Source organism: Meles meles, chromosome 20 (genome assembly GCF_922984935.1).
Source record: "Meles meles chromosome 20, mMelMel3.1 paternal haplotype, whole genome shotgun sequence".
NCBI classification, from domain to species: Eukaryota; Metazoa; Chordata; class Mammalia; order Carnivora; family Mustelidae; genus Meles; species Meles meles.
The window spans coordinates 19,456,560-19,479,905 of record NC_060085.1 but is presented as its reverse complement, the minus strand read 5'-3'; the positions used below and the strand labels follow the sequence as shown (position 1 = coordinate 19,479,905).

Here is a 23,346-nt window from a genome sequence, read left to right as displayed (position 1 = left end):
TCCTGATCTAGCCCAGCCCCAAATCTGTGACCCACCCCTGGCCCACTCACAGCTCTGCAGGGAGAATCGTTTCCGGTCAGGGGCAGGCAGGGCAGTGCCAGGGGCAGGGGGCTCTGGCTGCCCCAGGAGATAACATATAGAGCGGAGCTGGAAGCAGGGATCAGCAAGGAGCACTGACGTGGCTCTCTCTGTCCTAGTGGGAAAATGGGGATAAGGATAGTCAGAAAGCGGTACCTGCTGGAGAGGCGAGAGTGGTGGGACAGTCCAGCCCACATCCCTGCTTTTCACTTCCTGTCCCCCACCCCCCACGTCTCTCATCCTAGATCCCAGTAAGAACACATACAGCCTGGGTGCCAGTTTAAGGGGGTGACCAGCAGATGGTGAAAGTCCGCCTACCCCTAATAAACACTAACTCTCCAAAGAAAACAATAAAAAACATCACTAGCAGCTTAAAGGACTGCCTCCCAGATTTCCCCTCCTACTGTTACCGGACAGATGGGCACCCGCAAAGCCACTGGCTAAGCACAGCCTGGGGCATTGGTGGCGCATTTGCGCCCCCCTGTGGCGGCCACACGGAAACCTTGGTAGCGGGGAGGAGGGGCTGCCTCACCTCCTCCCAACAGGAGCCAATGGGAGGCTAAGGCCCCGCCCTCCTCCGGGAAAGTATTTAGAAGCTGACCAGGGAAGCACTCAGAGAGCTGGGGAAGCCGGACCAGGGAGTACCGTGGGGCAGTCCTGGCCCCAGATCGGGACCTGAAGCCAGGCAGCAGGGGCCGTTGGTGTGCGGGGCGGAGCCCACAGCCAGCAGAAGTGGGTGAGTCCCCGTGCTGGGTCCCTCACAGAGCTGCCCCAGTCCCAGACCCAGCAGGCACCACTATGGCCTGGCTGGTGCTGCTGGGTGCACTGCTGTGCCTTCCGCGTGTCGGAGTGGGCAGCCTCGGCGCGGAGGGCTTCGTGTCCTCCGCGCCCCATAACTGCCCCTACAAATGTGTGTGTGCCGCCGACCTGCTGAGCTGCACGGGCCTGGGGCTACAGGATGTGCCGGCTGCGCTGCCGGCCGCTGCCACAGACCTTGACCTGAGCCACAACGCCCTCCAGCGCCTGCGCCCCGGGTGGCTGACGCCCCTGGCCCGACTGCGCGCCTTGCACCTGGGCCACAACGAGCTGGATGTGCTAGGTCGCGGAGTCTTCACCAATGCCAGTGGCCTGCGGCTGCTTGACTTATCGTCTAACAAGCTGCGGGTGCTGGGGCACCACGACCTCGAAGGGCTGGGGGCGCTGGAGAGGCTGCTCCTGTTCAATAACCGACTGGCGCACTTGGACGAGCATGCATTCCGGGGCCTGGGCGCACTCAGCGCTCTCTACCTGGGCTGCAACGAGCTCTCCTCCTTCTCTTTCCACCACCTCCACGGCCTGGGCGCCACCCACCTTCGTACGCTGGACCTCTCCTCCAACCGCCTGGGCCGCGTCCCCGCCGCTGCCCTGGCTGCCCTGCCAGCCTTTCTCAAGAACGGCCTTTACTTGCACAACAACCCCCTGCCCTGCGACTGCCGACTTTACCAGCTGCTGCGGCGCTGGCGCCAGCGTGGCCTCAGCGCCGTCAGTGACTTCGCCAGGGAATACACGTGCCTGGCTTTCAAGGTGCCTGCATCCCGCGTGCGCTTCTTTGAGCACAGCCGGGTCTTCGAGAACTGCTCAGCCGCCCTGGCTCAGGGCCTGGAGCGGCCGGAGGAGCAGCTGCAAGTGCAGATGGGTCGGTCCCTGAGGCTACGCTGCAACACCAGCATCCCTGCTCTGCGTGTCGCATGGGTGTCCCCAAAGCAAGAGCTGCTGGTGGCCCCGGGGTCCAGAGATGGCAGCATCGCTGTGCTGGCGGACGGCAGCTTGGCCATCGGCAGCGTGCAGCCGTGGCATGAGGGACTCTTCGTGTGCCTGGCCGTGGGGCCCCACTTGCACCACAACCAGACGCACGAGTACAATGTGAGCGTGCACTCCCCACGCCCCGAGCCCGAGGCTTTCAACACAGGCTTCACCACCCTCCTTGGCTGTGCCGTGGGCCTGGTGCTGGTGCTGCTCTATCTGTTCGCACCGCCCTGCCCTGGCTGCCGCCGCTGCTACCGCCGCACCTGCCGCTGCTGCTGCCGGTGGCCCCGGGCACCCGGTCCCCTCCAGGACCTGAGTGCGCAGTCCTCCTCGGTGCTCAGCACCACCCCGCCCGATGCGCCCAGCCGCAAGGCCAGTGTCCACAAGCATGTGGTCTTTCTGGAGCCGGGCAGGAGGGGCCTCAATGGGCGTGTGCAGCTGGCTGTAGCCGAGGACTTTGATCTCTACAATCCCATGGGCCTGCGGCTCCAGGCTGGCTCTGAGTCTGCTAGCTCCACCGGCTCTGAGGGTCTGGTGATGACCTAGGCTGCCCTGGGCTCAGAGCCAGGCCACCGACCACCCACCGCTTGCCCTCCTCCCTGCTGCCGCCTGTAAAACTGCCAGATGCTGGTGGGAGCGCTGGGCAGCCTCCCGTGTGGCCTCGACCTCAACTACATCAGCCCCACTCACTGAAGGAAGGGCTGGGCTCCCCACCCTGTCTCCTGCTCTGCTCTCACACAGGGCCCGAAGGCCACAAGCCCTCACCTGCTGGTGCCCAAATGTCACACAAGGCCTGGAACTGGGGCCATCTGGAAGAGCCCTTGCATCAGAGCCCAAGGCACACCCTTAGGGGCTGAGAAGCTATCACGCAGTCGTGGCGAAGAACTGAAACATAACGATCTCCCCCTTCCCAACAGGACAGGAAAAGAGTGGGCCCATATGGGAGGAGAAGGAGCGCTCCAAAGAAGAACTAGATCCCCACCCAGAGCCGAAGGAGGAAACACGTACCAACATCCAACCTCCTTCGAGTTTCACAACTCCATGCAGTCTGGTGGGCAGGCAGAAAGCAGGCAAGGCTCTTTAAGAGAGCCCCACCAGTGGGCCTGGCCTGAGCCCCAGCCAGAGAGCCCCTCCATCTCTGGCCAGAGACATCCACAGGCCACTCTGAGGACAGGGCCTCTTCCCATGGGCTCACCAGACAGCAATAAGGGGCACCATGGCCTGTCCCCCAGCTTTTCAGCAGTAAAAAGCCTGCTGAGCATGGCCAAGATGGGAGGGCTGAGCCAGAACTCGCTGTCCCTGGAGGGTAGAAGCCTCTTAAGGGCTGGCACTGGTCTCGGTGTAGTGGCTGCAGCAGCGCCCTGGTCTTATACGCATCTTACCACCCACCGCAGGGAGGGAGGGAAGAGGGGTCTGGAACCCCTCCTGTGTGGGTACTGAACTGGGGGCTCCTACAAGCATCCAGGATCCGGTTGTCATGGAGTTCCTTAATAAAGGCGGTATATGCTCATTCCCGGAAGCTTTGTGAACACAAGTAGCAGTGCGTGGCCTCAGCCCCTGATCCCAGCAGTGGCGTCCCTACACTGCACGACAGCAATCCACCCCTGCCTGAAGCATAACCGCAAGCTTGTGAGGTCCCCAAGTCTTCTCCAAGCCACAGCTGCTGCCACCTCGTTAGAGTTTGTATGCCTCATTGCCTCTGCCCCCCACCACTCTCCACCTCCCCCCCCCCACCTTCAGAAACTTGACACCAAGGTTCACTGTAGAGATGAAGAGACAGCGTGGGCCAGAGGCCCTAGCCAGCCCACTGCCATCAGCCACACCAGCTCCCGAGGGCCCAGGCACCTAACACTCACCCTGAGGCCGGGCCGTGCACCAGGAGTCGCACCAGGATGCCCGTCACAGCAACCAGAATGGGGTAATGGTCCACGCTCTCCAGGCCTGGGGGGAAGGAGGGAGGGAAGAGCTGCCGCATGCTCCTACCACGGGGGTTCAAGGCCCGCCTGGCTAGCACCAGCCCCCCACCCCATCATCCTCCCCAACAGAAGGGCAGGCTAAGGCCGGAGGTGCCAGGCCTGGGTGTCCTGATGCAGGATGGACAATCAGGTGTCACGGCTCCCAGCAGAGGAACTGAGACCTGGGATATGCTGGGTGAAGGGCACTGGATCCTCACCAGGCAGCCGCAGGGTGACCACGCGGTCAAACAGATTCCTCTCCGCCGTCACCCGGTTCAGCACCTGGTTTAGCAGCTGTGAGGGCAGGAGTCCATTGGTGGGTGTCTGGGTGAGCTCACCACTGGGGCATTCCTAAGGGGTCCCCCCACTCCCTGCCCCAAGGGACACACCTGTGCGAGTCGCCGCAGCAGCATCTCGGAGGTAGGCCGGGCCCAGTCAAGGAATATCTCGGGCACCAGCGTGATGGTCATTTCCAAGACACGCAGCAGGCTGACTGAGAGGTCAAAGCAGGTGGCACACACCTTGAGCTGCCGGCTGTCCACAAAGTTCCGCTCTAGACGCTCTGCGGCCTGTTGGATCTGAGCCACCAGCAGGGGCAGGTGGTGGTCAGTGGCCTGGCCACGCCGCACATCATGCTGGCTCCACAGCAATGCCCCAGCCCACCTGCCCCACCGTGACCCACCTCCTGGATCATGCCTATGAACTCCGAGAAGGCCCAGTTGAGCTGGTTGAGGACGCTGTTGAGGAAGCTGGGTGCCACATCGGGACCCTCCCGCAGCAGCTCCGCCATGTGCTGCTGAAGCAGGGTAGAGGGGCAGGGCTCTGTGGGGGCAAGGGGAGGCAGCATCACTGGGGACTCCCCAGTCCAGGACTCCTGCCTGCCCTGTCTCCCTCTGTCCTCACCTGCTGGGCCATTGGTGTAAGAACCAAAAGCTCCCTGAGAATTCTCAGGTCATGAAGGCGGGAGGACAGGGTACAGCACTGTGTGGGGTCTAGAGCTAAATCTGTCCTTCCATCTGCTGAGCAAGCCACAGGCTGAAGTCTTTCCCAGCCCCGCACCATCCCTGCAGCCTAGAGCTGCCCCCCAGCCTGCCCCCAGCGAGATCTCAGCCACATGCTTTTCAGGAAGGGCTAGACGCAGACAGGGTGACTGAGACCCTCTCCTCACTCTTATCTGGGTCGAGGTCCCTAAGACCTACTGTCTAAACCTTGCCATTCTCTCCTTTCCTCTCCTCTCTGCTGCCCTTGGCCTGGCCTTGGCATATGGCCGAGGTGGTGGGTGCCAAGTCTGGGATGACAGGGAGCAGTAACCAGAGCCCTTAGCCGCAGCCGGGCTGGACACCACCACCACCACCCCCCCCCAGCCACATGCAAATCAATAGTTCTGACAGCAGCCGGACAAGTATCTGGTCCCACTGCCACTCTCCATTTGCAGCTCAGTTCCACCTGCAGGCACGACCAAAACAATGGGCAATGGACTTCACATAAGGCAATCAGCCTCTGGGGACCCCTTCACACAAAAACCCTGCCCACAAGGGCAGAAACACGCCACACAGGCCAAGGACAGCCACCCTGCAGCACCACCTGCAGCTGGACCACTCTAGTCCTGGCCTAGCTGAAGGTCCTCAAGTGCACAGAGCTCTGGTGGACCATGGCCCCTGGAGAGAGAGCAAGGCCTCTGCTCCCAACCAAGTGCCCCTTCCTCCTGGGCCCCACAGGCACCCCCCAGTCTGTGCCTCTGCCTTGAGTCAAGTACCAAGGTCTAGCACCAGCAGATGGCAATGAAGGGGGAGAAGGACATGGTGCTGGGGCCAGGCTGGAGGTCAGGGAGCTGGTTCAGGGTCCTCACTCTGCATCAGCTGCCAGCAGCCTGGGAAGATACTGCCTTTTCCCTGTGAACCAGCCGAGCGTTTGGGCCCAAAGGGCAGACATGGGACTGGGGAGCCAGGGGAAAAGGCTCAGTGCCCCTGGGCAGAGAGGAAGCCGAGAAATGGAAACCGCAGGGGGCAGAGTTGGGGCCTAGCATGAGTGCAAGAGAGAGGCTGGAAGAAGGGAGAAGAATCCTAGAGGACCCAAGAGCAGGGGGCCAGGGTCCCCAGGGTAACCCAACCTGGCCACTCACTCTGGAGGCTGGGCAAGTTGGCATCCTCAGGTTTGGTTTTTAGCAGGTGCGGCAGCCGTGTGTAGCGGTACCCGAACCCACAGCCCTGCGAGGGAGGGTCCGGGGGGTCAGTGGGGGGTAGGGCAACCCTCCCCTCCACCCCACCATCACTCCAGCCAGGCTTACCCTCCAGAGCCGCACCAGAATCCAGTTGGTCTGGGCCCAGGGCCGCTGCTCATAGGGAGCCAGGAGGCTCCTCACCATGGCAACACGCCTGTGAGGGCAAGGGGTGGTGGGCAAGGGGTGAGGCCAGGTATGGTGCGGTGCGGGGCAGGGCGTGTGCCTCCCTGCCCTGACCCACACTCACTGCTCCTCAGGGATCCGCTCCACAGCGCGCAGGGAGTGTGGGTAGCACACGTAGCTGGCCAGCGCCTGCATCAGCGAGTCACGGATGTCTGTTGGGACAGGCCATGCCTCAGCAGGTGCCTGGCATGGGCCCTGGCCCCCACGCCTCAATCCCACCTGGCCGGCATTCTGAGCAGGAAACAGCCGGCCAGAGGGCTGTCCCATCCCGGCCCCCCGAGCCCTCTGCAGGGCCCCTCACCAGTGCCCACGATGCGTGTGTCTGCAAAGTGTTTGGCGAGGATGGCGGCCAGGCGGGTCAGGGTCTCTTCATAGCCTGCAGGAGGGGCAGGAGGAGCGCTTGGCTGGGAGTGGCAGCTCCGGGGTCGGGCACGACCCTGGCAGGGTGAGCGGGCTTGGGCGGTGGGCTCCAGTGCTGACTCCAGAGCCAGTCTGGGCCCAAGCTGTCATCTAGGGACTTCGGGCATGGCATTCACTGACTGTGAGGGGCCATCGCATAGACTCACTGTGGGGGGAGGACGGTCCTGCAAGCCTGGGCTCAAGCCCATCGCAGCACATACTTGATGGCTCAGCAGTCAGAGCCCCTTGGGCACCCACAGCTCCGCCTCTGAGGACAAAGCCTGCACCTAGGCCTGGGGCGGGGCAGGGGACAGGCCAGGGGCCGACACCCCACAGCCTGAGCCAGACATAAACCACCAAGCCCAGCCTGACCTGGTCTGTGAGAAGCCCAAGCTTTATACATGGCCTCTGGCCGAGCACCCCGCTTGCTGGGATCTGCAAACACAAGCCACACCCCAAGGCCAGTCCCAGGGCACCAGGTGTGGCCAGCTGGCTCCAGACTACAGCGACACCAATATGGAAGTGTGAGCCAGAGGGGGTCCCCACCCTGGCACTCCGTTCTGTCTCCTTCCTTCCTGGCACCAGTACTGGGGAGGAGCTGTTGGCTCTGGGGTTATAGTAGCGAGTAGGACTCATCACCAGGTAGGGCTTTTGCAAATGCTTGTCCACCACAGGGGGGAGGAGAACAGGGGCTGCCTCCCCTCCTCCCTCCACGAACGCGCATGCCGTGGGGCTAGGAAGGCTCAGCATAGGGCTCGCCTCAAAGGCCACCTTTTCTGCCCCCTCCCGGCGTCGACAGCCTTGTCACCTGGGAGCTCCTCCATGCTGTGCACAGGGCCGAAGTAATTCTTGAGGGCGCTATAGCTGTTGATGGCCACGCTCAAGTAGAACTCGGGCATGAAGGCGAAGAGAGAGCCCGTGCGGTCGCCGTGCTCGATGGTCCGCAGACAGACGCGCAACAGCCAGTAGATATCGAGCATCTTCTCCTGCGGGATGCACAAGGGGTGCTGCTGGGCTGTTTGCAGAGAGGGTCACAGGGGGCACAGCTCGGGCCAGGGCCCAGGAAAGGCCTCCATGTTCCCAAGTGGGAACAGTGGCTCAGGAAGGGCAGTCACGTGCTTGGCAGACAAGGGTGCGCCCCGTGCTCATAGAGGGCAACGCCCCAGCCTAGACCAGAATTCTGGCTTGCAATTTTTTTTTTTTAAATTTATTTATTTGACAGAGAGAAATCACACTAGGCAGAGATGCAGGCAGAGAGAGAGGAGGAAGCGGGCTCCCCGCGGAGCAGAGAGCCCGATGTGGGGCTCGATCCTAGGCTTGCAATTTTTAATGGTACAGGTTTTAGGGGTGCCTGGGTGGCTCAGTCAGTTAAGCATCCAACTCTTGCTTTCAGCTCAGGTCATGATCTCACAATCTTGAGCTCAAACCCCAAGTCGGGCTCTAGGTGGGGGAGAAAGCAAACCACCTGCCAAAGACCCTGTTCCCCACAGGATGGATCCCACATAGTCTCTGCCCAGGAGGAGTCACCAGCCAGGCGCCAGGCCAGACCCAGACCACCCCCATGTCTTGGAGCTGGAGCATCTGGACTTGACCTCAGTTCTGATGTGCCCCCAAACCTAGGAACCAAGGACAAGATATAAGCAGGGTGCACCTGAGCCAGGAGGCCTGCTGGGAGCCAAGTCTGAGGAGGGGCTGGCACCAATGCACCCGAAGGACCACTGTAACGGGGGTAGAGATGTTTCTGAAAGGGAGGCGGGGCACTTGAGAGAGACCTTGCAAAAGGTCTATTTCAGAGTGGAGTGAAGGAGGGGCCTGTGCTGGGCCAAGAGTGAAGGGAAAATGAGGAGCTAAGACACAGAGAAGGAAGGAGGGAGCGGCTGTTGTAAGCAGATGCAGAATCAGGGAAAGGCATCACAGGTTTTTCTCTTTACTAATGGGAGAAAGTAAATGAGAAGGAGGCCAGAGTGTGAGCACTGACGATGGAGTAGAAAGCAAGCAGTTCAACATAATAAAGGGTTTTTATGAAAAGCCCACAATGAACATCAGACTCAATAGTGAAAAACTAAAAGCGTTTTTTCCTCCGATTAGGAACAAGACAAGGATGCCCTCCTATGCTACTTCTACTTAGCATAGTACTGGAAGTCCTGGCCGGAGCAATCAGACAACAAAAAGAAATAAAGGTATCCAAATTAGAAAGAAAGGAGTAAAAATTATGTCTATTCACAGATGACATGATCTCATATGTAGAAAACCCTCGAGAATACACACACACACACACACACACACACACACACAAACACACACACCTGTTAGAATAAATGAATTCAGGAAATATGCAGGGTCTGAAATCAACACACCAAAGTCAGTTGTGTTCTTTTCTTTTTTTTAAAGATTTATTTATCTGAGAAAACGCGCATGCATTGGGTAGGGGCAGAAGGAGAGGGAGAGAGAATCTTAAGCAGACTCCACACCCAGCATGGAGTGTTCCTCAGGGGCGTGATCTCACGACCCTGAGATCACGACCTGAGCCGATACCAAGAGTCAGATGCTTAACTGACTGCCACCACCCAGGCGCCCCGCCAGCGGTGTTTCCATATGCTAGCAATGAGCAATCCAAAAAGGAAGTCAAGAAAATAATTCCACTTACATGAGCATCAAAAAGAATGAAATCAAGGTATCACTCTAACCAAGAAGGTAGAAAGACTTGGACACTGAGAACCGTAACATGTTGCTGAAAAAAATTTTAAAGACCCGAATGGAAAGACGACCCATGGATTGGAAGACTTGATATTGTTAAGATAACAAAATCCTCCAAAGCAAACTACACACTTAATGCAACTCCTATCAAAAGCCCAGTGGCATTCTTTTATAGAAATAGAAAAATCTATCCTAAAATTCATATGGAGTCTCAAAGGACTCAAACAGCCAAAACTATCTTGAAATAAAACAAAGCTGGAGATCTCCTTCTTCCTGATCTCAGAACTTACTGCGAAGCTACAATAATCAAAACAGTGTGGTACTGGCATAAAAAAATACCATACAGACCAATGAAATAGCAGCGAGAGCTCAGAAACAAACCTACACACATATGACCCAAGGGTTTTTGACAAGGACACCAAAACCATTCAATGGGGAAAGGAAAGTTGTTCCAGTAAATGGTCCTAAGAGAACTGGGAAAGAATGCGAAAGAATGAAGGTGGGCCACCGTTTCACATCTTCTACAAAAATTAACTCACTGATCATGACCTTGGATTTAACACCGACTTTTGTTAGTTGGCGGGCTGTGACAACCAGACCAAGAGAAAAAAGACAAACTGGACTTCATCAGAATGAAAACTGCGACAAAGTCACCACCTACAGAGTGATATGGCAAGCCGCAAAATGGGAGAAAATATGTGTAAATCATAATCTGATAAGGAGCCAATATCCAATATATAAAAATAATTCCTATGCGTCAACAACAAAAACCAAACAATCCTACTAGAAATGGGCAAATGCACTGAAACAGACATTTCTCCAAAGACATGCAAATGGCCGATAAGCCCATGACAAGGTGCTCAACATCACTGATCAACAGGGAGATGCAAATCCAAACTACAAGACACCGCTTCACATCCATTAGGATGGTTACTATCAAGAAATAGAGATAGATAAGTAGATAGATATACAGAGTGAGGGAGGGAGTAGCAAGTGTTGGCAAGAACGGGAAGAAACTGCTGCCTTTGTGCCCTGCTGGTGGGAATGTAAAACGGTACAATCACTGCATGGCAGTTCCTCAAGAAATTAAAAATAGAAGAACCATGTAATCCAGCAATTCTGCCTCAGGTACCTATCCAGAAGAACCGAAAACAGAATCGCGAAGAGATAGTCGTCTACACCAGGAACACGGCGGCACCATTTGGAGCAGCCGGGAGGTAGAAACAAACCAGTGGTGGGTGACTGGGCGAACAACGGGCTACAGACACAGAGCGGAAGGTAATTCAGCCTTCGGCAGGAAGGCACTCCTGCCACCTGCCACAGAAGGCGGCAAGGACGTTCTGCTCAGGGAAATCCACCAGCGACAAAGCCGGATGTTGTAGGACGCCACTTACACATGGTCCTCGGAGGGGTCAGATTCACAGAGACAGACAGCAGAGTGGTGGGAGCAGGGACGGAGGTGAGGACGGGATGTGGAGGTTGCGGGTAAGTTTCAGTCTGGGAAGATGAAGGGCTCTGGAGACTGACTGCACAACCTACTTACCACGACTGGACTATACATTTAAAATGATTACGGTAGTAAGCAATATACTATATGTATTTCACCACAACTTTAAAAAAAGGGTTAAGAGCGCAAATTTTATGCTATGGATATTTTATCTTTTTTTTAAGGTTTTATTTATTTGAGAGAGAATGCAAGAGACAAAGAGCGAGCTAGCACGAGTAGGGGGAGGGGCAGAAGGCGAGGGAGAAGCAGACTGCCCACTGCGCAGGTAGTCCATTTATCATTTATTTATTTATATATTTATTGTATTTATTTATTTATTTTGAAGTATTTATTTATTTGACAGAGAGATAGAGAGACAGCACAAGTAGGCAGAGCAGCAGGCAGGGGGAGAGGGAGAAGCAGGCTCTCCACCAAGCGGGAAGCCCAACAAGGGCTCGATCCCAGGATCCTGGGATCATGACCTGAGCTGAAGGCAGCCACTTAACCGACTGAGCCACCCAGGCACCCCTCCCCCATCATAATTTTAAAAAAAGGAAAGAAGCTATAGAGACGAGAAGTAGGGACAGGGCCTGTCCTGAGAACCCCGAGCCTGCAGAAGAAGATGGTGTGGGAGGAGTGGGCAAGGCTGCCTAGGTCAGTGGACAGGCATGGAATTCCCATCAGGGGAGGAGAGGGCGCTCCCGGACCATGATCACCTCTACGGGGCTGGAGGCAAGGCAGCCTGGGGCAAGGTGGGGTAGCAGGTGGAGGTGGTTAGGGTTGGAAAGGAGACTGGGAGAAAGCAAGCGGGGATGGTGGGTAGAGGTGCGCACAAAGGCCTTGATCACCCAGTTATGGGGGAAGGGCACGCCTAAGAATGCAGATGCCCTGACATGGGCACTCACTAGCGGGGAGAGATGCCAGACAGTCTGCACAGGAAGCAAGTCTGGAGGGTTCGGGGCCTAAGGGTCAAAACAGGGTCACAGGGAGTGTGTACCATCTTTCAGTCTACAGCTCAAGGCTGACAGCACTGGGAGGGCAGACACTCATCCTCCTGGGTCGTGACTGAATGTCGCCAGCATCAGGATGCACCTGACACACTCCAGGCTCTGGCACAAACTACTGAATCAATGAGTGAATGACAAAGTAGGAAACAAGGCTGTAGCCTGTAAGGAGGGAGAGGAACCAGAGAGAAGAAGGTTGCAGAGTGAAGGCTCCAGGAGAGTGCCCCTCCACCCCAGAGAGAAGAAAGGGGCAGGGGAGAAGGGGGGACAGGCAGAAACAGGCTCTGTTCCTCTAAGGGAGGATGCGTGAGCTAGAGGGGAAATGCGGTGCCTACAATGGCATCTGCTCTAGCTCATGGGGCAAGAGAGCTCAGGAAGTGTGACTTGGGGTAGGGGTGGGGGGATGAGGAGAAGGGAGGGGGCACGTGTGGGCCAGAGGCCCAGGAGGACGGGGCCATTGAGGGGCTGGCACAACCTGGCCCGGTCTATGACTAGGCAGTGAGCTTGGAGACAGCAGCAGCCACTGGCCAAGGCCACTTCCACTCACCTGGGAGTAGACAGTGGCATGGACCCAAGCAAGACGGCGACTCAGGTGGTCCAGCTTCTCGGAGAAAACTTTCTGACTCTTGGTCAACTCAGCAATGATGTCCTTCCTCTGCCACCCAAGGGGAAAGGAGGACAATCAGGCCACACACCCACACCCACCCCGCCTGCCTGGACGCAGCCTGGTAGGGACCCACTGGTGCCCAGAGCAGGCAAAGGGGTGGGCAGACCCAGCTCTACTCTTCAATTCCTCTTTGGCCTCTGACCCTGACAAGCCTGAGCAGGCCTTGGGGCAGGGCCTTGGTCACCTGCATAGAACATGGGAAGCAAGACACAGCTGAAGCTCCATGAGCCTCTGGCCAGGACCCCCAGAGACTATGTTAGGACCAGAGCTCCAGGAGCTGCTCTCACCACGGCCAAGCTTGGGCTCTGCATTCAACTGGGGACAGGGGCCTGGCAGGGAAGCCCAGCCCAGGCACACTCGGTCCTGCTCCCCTGGCCTGGAAAGCTCTGGCAGAGGGGCTCTAGGGCAGGCAGCGGGGGCGGCAGGCCCCGCTTCCTGCTGACTCTGCAAGTGGCTGAGGAAGCACTCAGGGTCGGATTCATAATTGATGAGGAGTGTGGGTGTGCGTCAGCACTTAGCGGCGGGGTGGGGGGGGGGTGTGGGGAGCAGGGGCACCTTGGCCTGGGCTGCGACTGGTGATGGGGCTTAGGCCATGCTGCACCCTAACGCCAGGCCCGCTCTCCCTGACGTGGTATAGTCAGGGGGGCAGGGACAGCAAACCCTCCGGGGCAGCCCCCAGAAGTAGGGACAGGGCCTGTCCTGAGAACCCCGAGCCTGCAGCCACCTCTGCAAACAGCCCTCCCATCCCCAAACCCATCTGTCCATCCAGGCCTTCCTTACCCGCTTGGGGCACCGGCGGAGCTTGTCCTCTGTGTCCCTCAGAGCTATCGCATACTCATTGACGTCATCAGACACCCCCACCATCTAGAGCATTGGACACATGTCCCAGCGTGAGCCCTGGGCAGCGCACTCCACTTTCTTCAGATGCAGCCTGGCCCCAGGCCTGCCAAGCTTCCGGTCTCTGGCCCTGCACGGCCCCCTCCCACAAAACAGCTCGGGCCCACGCACTCCCAGCAGCAGTCAGCCTCGCTGTGGCACACATCCATGTGCGGTCACACACTGGCACTCTGTGCGTGTGCGCACATACACACACAGGCACACTGCGTGCGTACACGCACACACACAGGCACTCTGCACACACACGCACACACAAAGGCACACTGAGCACGTACACGCACACACATAGGCACGCTGTGTGCACGCACACGTGCGCACGCACACACAGGCATCCGAAGCACAGAAGCACATGACACGCTCGCGGGCCACCAGCAGGAGACCTTGCCCAGCTGCTGGTGAACACTGAGGTTGTACATCATGACGGCTCCATCCAGGACTTCCAGCAGGGAGTTCTCAGTGAGGGGCTGCTCTGGCTCCTCAGGAGGCCGCCCCAGCAGCAGGCCCTCGTTCCAGTGGCTGCCCTCAACTAGGAAGTGAGAGAAGGGCAGGGTCAGGGTCAGGGGCACAGACTCTTCCAGCCCACCAGCCACCAGGCTGGGCCTCACAGCAGGAGAAGGGAGCCCCTTCCCCCACCCTTGGTCCCAGGAGGGCCCCGCAGGGAGAATGCACGGGCTGGGGCAGGGCAAGGGCCTGCCACTGCCGGCCTATTTCTGAAGCATTGATTTCCTCCCCCTGGAGAGCACTTCCATGTCCTTGAGCTACTGCCAGGCCACAGGACCAGGAGGGAATGGGTGTGGGGAAGCACACAGGACAGATGGCTTGTTTGGCCCTGCCCGGCACCTACTGTCTTCACGAGTCCTCTGTTCGGCGCTCAGCGTGCGGACCTTCACTTTCTCCGAGGTGCTCAGAGGCCGCCGAGGGGTCATCAGGCTCACAGCCGCTGTGCTGAGGAAGCGGTTAGCTCGGCCCAGGGTTGGAGAACTGAGCCAGCTGGGCCGGGGCAGGGGCAGCACGCCCCCCATGGCCAGAGCCTGCGTGGGGCGCTGTGGAGGAGAGAGGAGGCCAGACGCCACTCAGCTCCCCGGGGACAGGGGCCCATGTAGGGCCCCGTGGATTTGTGGGGCTGGGAAATAGCAGGAAGGTGTGAGCCTCCACCCACAGCAAAGAGACCTGCTTGGCGAGAAGCCCCTTGCCTGCACAGAGAGGGACGTGGCCCCGCGTGACACCCCTGCCCTTAGGAAAGAGGGACAGCCTGACACCAAGCCCCCTGCCCGCCCCTACCGCGGCACCTGGGCCGCAGGCAGGGCCGGCTCCTCATCCTCGTCCAGGTCATCCATGGTGGCCGCTTGGAGCTCCAGCGGGTCAATCAGGATGTTGGCCTTGGAGGCAAGGTCATCTGGGGGGGAAAGCAGGAAGGCTCTCAGGCCATCGGAGGGCTGAGGGTTCACAGGATGGCAAGGGCGTGCTGCGGGCTGTGTCCGCACCACTGCACCTGGCCTGCGCCTTCTACTTACTCCGCCCAGCGCTCGCTGCCTCCCTAGGCCCTTTGTCTCACAGGGCCTGGTCAGCAGGAGACATTCCCCAACACTCTCTCCGGTAATGCCTCTGCTTCTAGTGCCCGCACGCTCTCTGGGGCCCCTGACTTTTCTGGCCCATTGCTTCCTTCCCCGACGAACATGAGATCCAGGGTGGTCTAAGCCACAACCCATCTCTCTGTGCACGCAGGCCTCAGTACAGGCTTGGCCGCTCCCAGCTCTACACAGACAGCCGGCCGCGGCACCTCTGCCTGCAGCCCAGGCTATGGTCCCCAAACATACCGGCCAAGTCAGCTCGGCCATCTTCTGCAGCACCCTTCCTGCGGCCGCCCCCCCCCCCCCGCCCCACCAGTCTCCAACAGGCAGCCTGGGGTCATCCTTAACTCCTGCCCTTCCCCTCCGCCTTCCCTCCACCTCCTTGCTTGGCCCAGGCACTCCGTTCTCACACACAGACCCCGCACTTCACTCCCTTGCCTCAAAACCTTCCGAAGCAGCTCCAACCCCTGGAACGAGCCCACACCTGCTCTGTGGGCCACAGGGCCCTCAGACTCCACCCATGCGCCCCATTTCCCACAAGTCCCTGCCGGGTGGCTTCCTCTTGGGCACACCCGCCACCACCCCTGCCTTTGCGGGCTCTGTGCTCGCAGCCACTCTGTCCTTGAGAGCCAGTCAGGCACCGCTTATGAACGTTCCCCACCCACACGTGACCTCACCAAGATCCCACAGTAATTCCTCTGCCAGCACACGTGCCCCTATTTCATTTTCATTTTCATTACAGACTCTCAGAATCTCCCTCGGGTGGGTGCTTCGAGGGAAGGGATGGCTGGACCCAACACCTGAGGCCCACCAGCATCTCCCTGCTGGAGCAGGTCGAGATATTCGGGCGCCCTCTGGTGGGCACAGGAGAGCTCAGCACTCACAGCAGAGCACGCTGAGGGCCTGCTTCCCCCAAACACTACCCCCCACCCAGCCAAGCCCCAACGTCCTGCCTGCTGCCCACTGCCCACAGGCCCGCACGAACCTTTGAGGGTCTTCCGAAGGTGTGAGAGGAGGCCTCCCAGGCGCTGAAGGTCGAAGTAGTCTACCTTGCCATTATAGAAGACCTGGGGCGGGATGTAGGCCTCTACGAGAATTTGGGGGGTGGTGGGGAGGGTGGTGGGCCAGCAGTGAGCCAGGCAGGTAGACCCCCTGAGAAGCCATGCCTCTACACTGCTTAGCACAGAGGGGACCCCTGGCCTCGGCCACCCACCCACCCAGGCACACAGCATGGCTTCAGTGCCAGTGACAGCACGAATTGGGATAAAGGGAGAATTCTGGCTCCCACTGACTCCGAGAACCCTGTGCCACACCAACGCAGCCCCCAGCACCTCAGCCTGCCCATGGTGTTCTCTACAAAGGACTGCAGAGGACTAGACAGGCTGGGACTAAGAAGAGGAGCCCAGACTGGGAAGGGACTTGTGGGGACAGAGTGAACGTGGGCTTGGCACTCCTCCAGTGTGGGGCTCCCACTACCCTCCGGAAAAGCCACCCATCAGGAGGAAAGGACTCAATGGCAGGAAGCCTAGGGCAGCTCCACCCAACCCACCGCCAGCGCCGCACTCCACACCCTCACCAGAAGCAGCCCCGCCCAGCCTCTCTGATGAGTCCTGGCCCCACTCACCCTCACTGAAGGAGGCACGAGGGTTCGAGGCCTTGTACTCATCCCAGTAGTACCGCAGGGCGGAGATCAACCGGTGCAAGAAGCAGACCATGTACTCGGGGGGGCAGAGCACGGGCATGTTCTGCAGGCACACGACACGCATTCGTGTCGGCCCAGAGCCAGCTCACTCCTCATCCGAGGGGCTGGCCCCATGACCCTGAGCGGAGCACGGAGAGCAGGCAGCAGAGGAAGAGCAAGACGAGGCGGGGACGCGGCAGGCTGAGAGGTGCCAGAAGGTTGCCAACCGGGCAACACAGCCAGGGTGTCCGCGGTGGGCTGGCCTACTGGACACTTACCCCCCGGCCACTGGCATTCTCCTGTAAAAACTTCCGGAACTTGGACAGGAAGATGTACCTAGAAGCTTCACCCTTTGGTTGGAGGCAGGAGGGACGAAAAAGGAGGCTGTGAGCAGCTGGCTCTGGTGTGGAGGACTAGCTCAGTGCTATGCCTTAGTCTGGGCCCTGCCATGAGAACATGAGCTGGTGCCTGGCCTCTAGGCCTCAGGGCCCAGTACGAGCACCCCTCCCTGCCATGGACCCACGTGGGGGTCTGGGAGTCACTCACCCCGTTATCATCTTTATTGTTCAGCAGCAGCTTCAGGATCTGGACCTGCAGTTCTTCCACCACTGGGGGGTGGAGTGGGGAAGGAAACATGACACTGAGGCTCCCAGGGATGCGAGCGGATGGTAGGTTTGGACTGGGGCTCCACCCCCGGGGTCCCACAAGCCCAGTCTAGACACGGTCACTACCAAGGGCCCCTCAGCACACACACACACAAATCCTCCACCCCCCACGCAGTGCCCCAGGCAGGGGACCAACCTTCGATGCGCTTCTTGAGCCTTTGGCAGCCCCGTTCGTAGGCACGCCTCCGCACGCGCTCCTCGGCGGTCTCATCCTTCACATCCTTACTGTCTTTGCCCTGGGCAGGGGCAGGGATGGAAGAGAGCAGAGCTCACCCGGACTTAACCGGGCCTACTTCAGACAGGAGACCCCCAGCCCCCGCCCCACAAGCCAGGCCGGGGAAGGGGCCCATGCACTCAGCGCCAGGTGGCTCAGACAGCCTGGGCCAGCCTGCACCTGACCCTGCCCGCCCGGCTCGGGGGCCCACCTCCCTGCTGGAGCGGTGGGGCCACCAGGTGGTGGGAATGAGCTCCTGCAGGCCAGCCTCCTCCACTCGCAAGGGGCTCTTGATGTAAAAGAAGACCACAGACCGGAGCACGTCAAAGCTGGTGGTCGTCAAGGCAGAGCTCTGCTCGCTGAAGGTGCACCATATGCCCTCAGGAGTCCTCTCTGGGAAGCCCTCCCCAAACCCGCCGATCTCCTGATGTGCCTATCACGTTCTCCCACCCTTAGGGGTCCAACGCTGCTATAAGCCTGGCTCCCCCAACTCTGAGCCCCGATGAAGAGCTGTGCCTATCTAGAGCCTGCTCAGCCCAATTCCCAGCAAGTGGATGAGAAAGGCTGGTCACGGGAACTTAAGACTGGGGCGCAGGCTGGAGAGAGGACCTGGCCATCTCCCTGTCTCCCAGCTGTGTCTGCCTCCTGGAGGCTGAAGACCCCAGACAGAGAAGACAGCTACTAGGCCAGGCTTCTCCACCAGGGCCCTCCCTGCTGTGACACAGTCCCCAACACAGCTGGGTAGCAGGGAGAGCGGACCCTATAAGATCTCGTAGGAACCCCCGCTGCGGGACCTGGATAAGCAGCAGTGCTCTGGCTGCAGAGGTCAGGCCGGTGGGGCCGCACACCCTCTCGTGGTGCCAGCGTCTGCTGCCATATGGAAAGCCCTGCTCAGGCTGGCCAGCTGGCCAGGGCCCTTTGTTCTCCCCCATGCCCTGGCTGGCTTGGGTCCCGAGCCTCTCCAGGGACCCCTGGCCAGAAGTACACTGCCCTCCATGACCTCTACCCAACCCAGAGGACTCCACCCGTCCGCCTGCCTGGCTTGTGGCAAGGGGAGGATACAGGACGTTGCTGAGCAGAAACTTGCGGGACTTCTCATGCCTCAGGATGGCAATGGTGAGCCGCAGGTAGTGGATCTGTGGGGAGGCGGGTGCTCAGAGTGGGCGGCTGCGGCCCAGGGGGCGCAGGGCAAGGGCAGGCACTCCCACCTGTAGGCCCAGGTCCGGGACAATGGGCGAGAAGCGGTAAAGCCGCAGCAGGGACATCATCAGCTGCTTGAGGCAGTCCTGCACCTCGTAGTCCTAGGGGAGGGAGGCCACACTGCACGCCTGCCCAGTGGAGGCCAGGCGCCAGGATGGCCACCCATGGGCCCTTTGCCGAACCCTCCCCATGCCTCCCCCCATCTCTGTGGAGCCTGACCTCCCGGCCCGAGGCCGGCAGTCAGGAGCCTCACCTCCATGAAGAGCCACAGGAGGTCAAGGACCTGACGCACCACAGCCTGAGCCTGTGCGGGGCTGCCCGCCTCCACGACGCTGCGCAGGAAGCTCACGAGCACGGCCTCCACCAGGTACACCTTGCGCTGCACCGAGGGCGGGCATGGGTGAGGCGGTAGCCCCCGCCCCACTCCCGGCACCCCAGCCCGGGCACGTGGCCCCGGCCACAGGCACAGATAGACTCTCAGGCCCACTCGAGCGACCCGAAGACAGAGATGAGCCCTTCTGGGGTCCGAGGGAGACACAAGGATGGCCCCGGCCCCGGATCTCCTCAGTGCTTCGCACACGCAGGTCCCTTAACCGGTGACGTCACTTGCCATCCACCTTCAAAGGCCTCCCCCAATGCCCGCAGCTGGAAGCATCTTGTCCTCCCTCGGGTCACATTCTGACCCTCACGCACCTCAGCTCCCCAGCCCCCAGCATAGGTGCTTCTCCCAGTCCGCCCCTGGCCCCCGCCCCCATGTCCCCTCACCAGGAGCGGCGCGAAGCGATGGAAGATGTGGGCCAGCGTGAGGAGGACGGTGGGCTGGCCTTGCAACTGCCACTCGGAGCTGTCCTTCTCCACCAGCCGGCCTTCCTGCATAGGGGGGAGGATGGTGAGGCACAGAGCGGGGAAGAAGGCCCCCGGCTCACCTGGCCCAGACCCCAGCTCACCACAGGGTCCAGCTCCACGCTGAGCACTGCCCGGAAGCAGCCCAGCAACTTCTGAGCCCGCACCAGGTCAGCGCGTGGCGGGTCCTGCAGGGGCCGGTAGCCTGCCACTGGGTAGGTGGCACAGAGTTAAGCTGGCAATACCTGGTCTGTGGCTCCGACGCCCCCACCCCTCTCCACAGAGACCCCCGAGGAGGTACTGGGAAGTCAGACTGCCTGGTGTGCAGCAGAACTCTCCCTCTCTCTCTGTGGGATGCTGCTTCGCCCGCCGCTTCCTGTTCTTCTCTATTCCACACCGGTGACAACAGTACCCCTCTTATGAGGCTGCCACAAGAATTGTGCTCCCCGGCCCCCACCTACGCTGTACCCTCCCCTCTCCTCACAGCAGCTGTGGCCCACAACCAGCCCATGGAACTCCTTGGAGCAGGGAGCCCCTCATCCCAGTTTCGAGAGCTTCCATGCAGTCCACAGACATCTTCCCAAAAGGATATCGCAAGGGACGGCTGCCAAAGTTGAAGGCCACGGACTCCTTGAAGGAGAGGCTGATGGCTGGGAAGTAGGCCATGCCCAGGCCCCTGGACAAGTTCTCAAAAGCGGTGCCCAGTGACACGCCATTCCTGGAGCAAAAGGGAACACCTGTGAGCCAGTGCTAAGAATGATGGAACCGAAACAAGTCAGGGAGCCAGGCCCTGCTGCGACTTTCCACTTTCAGGATACCAAAGTAGGCCTGGCCCCCTTTCGGGGACTGGGAAACTGAGGGCAGCTCAGGGAGAGCCCAGAGGCCAGGCTTGCGGGTAGAGGCAGGAGACTCACAGGCAGAAGGACAGGGTGCCATCGTCCAGGTCGATGAGGCAGCTCACGATGTCCCCCGCTGCCCACGCCTGCCGGGGAGAGGAGGCCTTACAGATGCACAGAAGCCCGGCAACCTGCCCACTCTGCCCCCATGGCTGTGTCTCCACTACCGCCCGGGGGAGGGGACCCGAAGTACAGAGGACCTGAGTCCCTGCCCCCTCCCCTCACCCCATGCTCTCGTGGCTGCCCAGTGATCCTGCCGAGCTGTGAGGATGGACGTGGGCAGGTGGGCGACGGGTCTCAGTTCTCACCTTGCCATAATTCGTCGTGGTCACATTCCACTTGCGCACCCGGTTGCCATCATAGGCGTAGGAGTTGTGTGTATCTCCGACCCCCTCCTAAGGAGGAAGTGTGCGTAAGGTCCAGGGGAGGTGGGCAGGAGCAGGGCCAGAGCCCGCCGGCCATCAGCCTCGGACCCACAGAGCTGGAGAGAACGGGGCTAATGCTCTGAGACAATGAGTGATTTCCTGGGCCAAGTGGCCCTAGGAAGGGGTGGGACGCAGTCCTCCTCCAGAGGGCACAGCTGGGTGACAGTCCCGAGCCCCGATGAGGCCAGCAAGGTGGAGGGGCTCTCCCATGCACACGCACCTCCTGATTGAAGCGGCAGTTGATGGTGCACCAGCCAATCTGCATGAGCCCCTGGGAGGAGATGAGCACCTCGTAGACCCATTTCCCTGGAAGAAGCTGAGTCAGGTCTAGCAGGCAGACCAAGACTGTCCCGCCTCAGACCTGGGCCCACAGAGCCCCTTCCCACGAGCTGGGCCGCAGCACAGCACGGTCTCACCTTTGTACACGCACGTGGTAGAGCGGATAGTACCGAAGTTGCTGTGTCCGATCACCTGGGTGAAGAGCGGGGAGAGTGAGCCTCTCTGGCACGCAGACTGCCTCCCCGAGGGGGAAGGGCCCCATCCCCAACCCAGCTGGTGTTGTCAGAAGGGATTCTAGGTCAGGAAAGTGACAGGAGGGGCTCATGGCTGTGCTGGGAAGAGTTTGGGGCCAGAGTCACATCAAAAAGGTTTTAGGGCTGTGTCAGGAGGGCGTGGGGGCTAAGGACTCAAGGAACCCATCGGGAGTGGTTTGTGGTTACAGCCCCACAAAGAAAAGATAAAGGGCCCAAGACCCCATCAGGAGGAGTTTGGGGCTGTCAGGAGGGGCTTGGACCTGGGACCCCTCGCTTTGCCCTCACTCACCCCTAGGAGGTCATCGTCCACCAGAAGAAGCCCCTCGAAGCCACCTGTGTGGTCCAGGACCACAGTGGATGGGCCAAGCCGCCCTTCAACCTGTCCTGAAGAGGAGAGGTAAATGTGGGGTTGGGCAGGGCACAGGATCTGACAGGAGGCATAGAGGGCAGGCCCAGGACGCCCTGAGCCCAGCCTGGCTCTCCCACTCCCATCCCTGAAACTGCTACACACCTTGGCTCTCCTCATCCTCATCCTCCACATGTAACAGCTGGTCCAGATGCTCTGGCAGGTTCTGGAAGTTCAGGGGTTTCCTGGGGAGAGCGAGAGGCTGCGAGGGGCCCAAAAGTCCTTGAAACCAGCCAGAGGACACTAAACCCCTCTCCCGCTCCCACTCCTCTGAGCTTCAGACAGTGGCTGCCCAGACTCCAGTAAAGGCGTTGTGTCTAGTCCTAGGTTCTGCCATGCTGTGGGCCAGAAGGCTGGATTATCCACTAAACTAAGAAGTACTAGTCCAGTGTGGTGCACCTCACAGCTTAAAAAAATAAAAAAAGGAAAAGAAGAGCCCTCCTTCAGCCTTAATCCCCTCATCAGTAAAGAGGGAACAAAAGCTCTAGGTCAGAGAGGCAGGGAAGATTCCAAAGCATAATGTGTGCTCCCCACATAGCCCATAACCCCCCTGCCCTCAAAGGAGGCCCTGCTGATTCGCCTGGAAGAGGAAGGCTGGGAGAAGTACTGGTCCCTGGTGGCCTGTACCAACAATAGCTACGTCGGCCCTTGACCCCAGGCCTGCGGTCCCAGCCAGGGAATTCTGTGCCAAATGAGACAGGCCTTAAGGAAGATGAAGGGCTGAGCCCTCTTAGCTGCTGGCTGGCTCTGTCCTGTACCCACCTGTACAGGTAGAGAGCACACGGCCTGCCGGCCTGCCAACCTGCCATCTGCCCCAGCCAGAGGGGCCCCCTTATCCTCCAAGTGCACATGCTCAGAGGATAAAGGCCTCTGCATGATGCTGGCCTGCTCTATCCTGAGTTCAGCTTCTAAGAATAGCAGAGAACGGGGTGGCAGTAATTAGCAGGGCTCGAGTAGAACAGAGACCAGCACCCATCTGGGTCCAGCCCACAGATGGATGGCACCTGCTCTGCCGCCTCTGGTCCCAGCTCCTTCCCCTTTCACTGGCCCAAACGGGTAGGCTCTAGAAGGGGATAGAGATGGGCCAAAGCACCCACCCTCTGGCAAGGTAGCATCAACCCAGCCTCAGGAACCACGTGGTCCCCTGCCCTGAGCTCCTACTAAGCTATGGGAGGTAGAGACACACGAAGCCTCCTCTCCCCATTCCTGCTAAACCCTAAGGCAAGGCCAGGTGGTGGCCATGCCATGGGGTGCCCCACCAGTAGCATGAAAAGTTTCAGCCAACCCCATGTCTGAAGACCCCAAAGGCCCAAGGATCAAGGTTGCCATTGGGGCAGTGCTTATGGGCCCCCACTGGGGAGGGCTGCTCTAGTTTTGTGCCTGTTCTCAGGAGAAGCTGGGGGAAGCTGGCCTGAGACTCAGCCCTGCCCTCTGGCCAACCTGGCACTTGTCTGTCCTTTCTAGATTGCCTAGATCCCGGGCCCAGGGCTCCGCATCCACACAAGTGCTGAGTGACGGCCCCGCCACCTGCTCTCCCTCC

At 59.7% G+C, this 23,346-nt stretch overlaps 2 protein-coding genes across 7 annotated transcripts in view; one reads left to right on the top strand and one right to left on the bottom strand.

Moving 5' to 3' along the window:
- RNF123 (ring finger protein 123) overlaps positions 1-23,346 on the bottom strand; it is a 28,048-nt gene that overhangs the window by 632 nt on the left and 4,070 nt on the right. For 5 of the 6 annotated variants that reach the window (XM_045991512.1, XM_045991517.1, XM_045991518.1 and 2 more), the window contains 33 exons: positions 21,912-21,991; positions 21,690-21,784; positions 21,284-21,338; positions 21,088-21,173; positions 20,751-20,837; positions 20,461-20,528; positions 20,139-20,264; positions 19,651-19,765; positions 19,469-19,573; positions 18,957-19,082; positions 18,712-18,804; positions 18,566-18,639; positions 17,715-17,832; positions 17,426-17,525; positions 17,171-17,232; positions 16,903-16,974; positions 16,568-16,688; positions 15,929-16,030; positions 14,662-14,768; positions 14,217-14,415; positions 13,753-13,898; positions 13,256-13,339; positions 12,356-12,463; positions 7,430-7,607; positions 6,524-6,598; positions 6,287-6,374; positions 6,106-6,193; positions 5,941-6,025; positions 4,501-4,640; positions 4,208-4,396; positions 4,037-4,112; positions 3,720-3,804; positions 51-193 (listed from right to left, as the gene is read on the bottom strand). In XM_045991512.1, coding sequence (XP_045847468.1) covers positions 51-193; positions 3,720-3,804; positions 4,037-4,112; positions 4,208-4,396; positions 4,501-4,640; positions 5,941-6,025; positions 6,106-6,193; positions 6,287-6,374; positions 6,524-6,598; positions 7,430-7,607; positions 12,356-12,463; positions 13,256-13,339; positions 13,753-13,898; positions 14,217-14,415; positions 14,662-14,768; positions 15,929-16,030; positions 16,568-16,688; positions 16,903-16,974; positions 17,171-17,232; positions 17,426-17,525; positions 17,715-17,832; positions 18,566-18,639; positions 18,712-18,804; positions 18,957-19,082; positions 19,469-19,573; positions 19,651-19,765; positions 20,139-20,264; positions 20,461-20,528; positions 20,751-20,837; positions 21,088-21,173; positions 21,284-21,338; positions 21,690-21,784; positions 21,912-21,991 — 3,476 coding nt within the window. Of the gene's footprint in view, positions 1-50; positions 194-3,719; positions 3,805-4,036; positions 4,113-4,207; positions 4,397-4,500; positions 4,641-5,940; positions 6,026-6,105; positions 6,194-6,286; positions 6,375-6,523; positions 6,599-7,429; positions 7,608-12,355; positions 12,464-13,255; positions 13,340-13,752; positions 13,899-14,216; positions 14,416-14,653; positions 14,769-15,928; positions 16,031-16,567; positions 16,689-16,902; positions 16,975-17,170; positions 17,233-17,425; positions 17,526-17,714; positions 17,833-18,565; positions 18,640-18,711; positions 18,805-18,956; positions 19,083-19,468; positions 19,574-19,650; positions 19,766-20,138; positions 20,265-20,460; positions 20,529-20,750; positions 20,838-21,087; positions 21,174-21,283; positions 21,339-21,689; positions 21,785-21,911; positions 21,992-23,346 lie in introns of all 6 variants that reach the window. The other variant, XM_045991516.1, reaches the window with a different exon arrangement.
- Positions 187-3,381, top strand: AMIGO3 (adhesion molecule with Ig like domain 3). Its single transcript, XM_045991519.1, has one exon. The coding sequence runs from the start codon at positions 877-879 to the stop codon at positions 2,407-2,409; it is 1,533 nt and encodes a 510-aa protein (XP_045847475.1). The 5' UTR covers positions 187-876; the 3' UTR covers positions 2,410-3,381.

Bases quoted from the DNA above. Each gene is read 5' to 3' on its own strand.
- AMIGO3 (XM_045991519.1), top strand. From the start codon at position 877: ATGGCCTGGCTGGTGCTGCTGGGTGCACTGCTGTGCCTTCCGCGTGTC.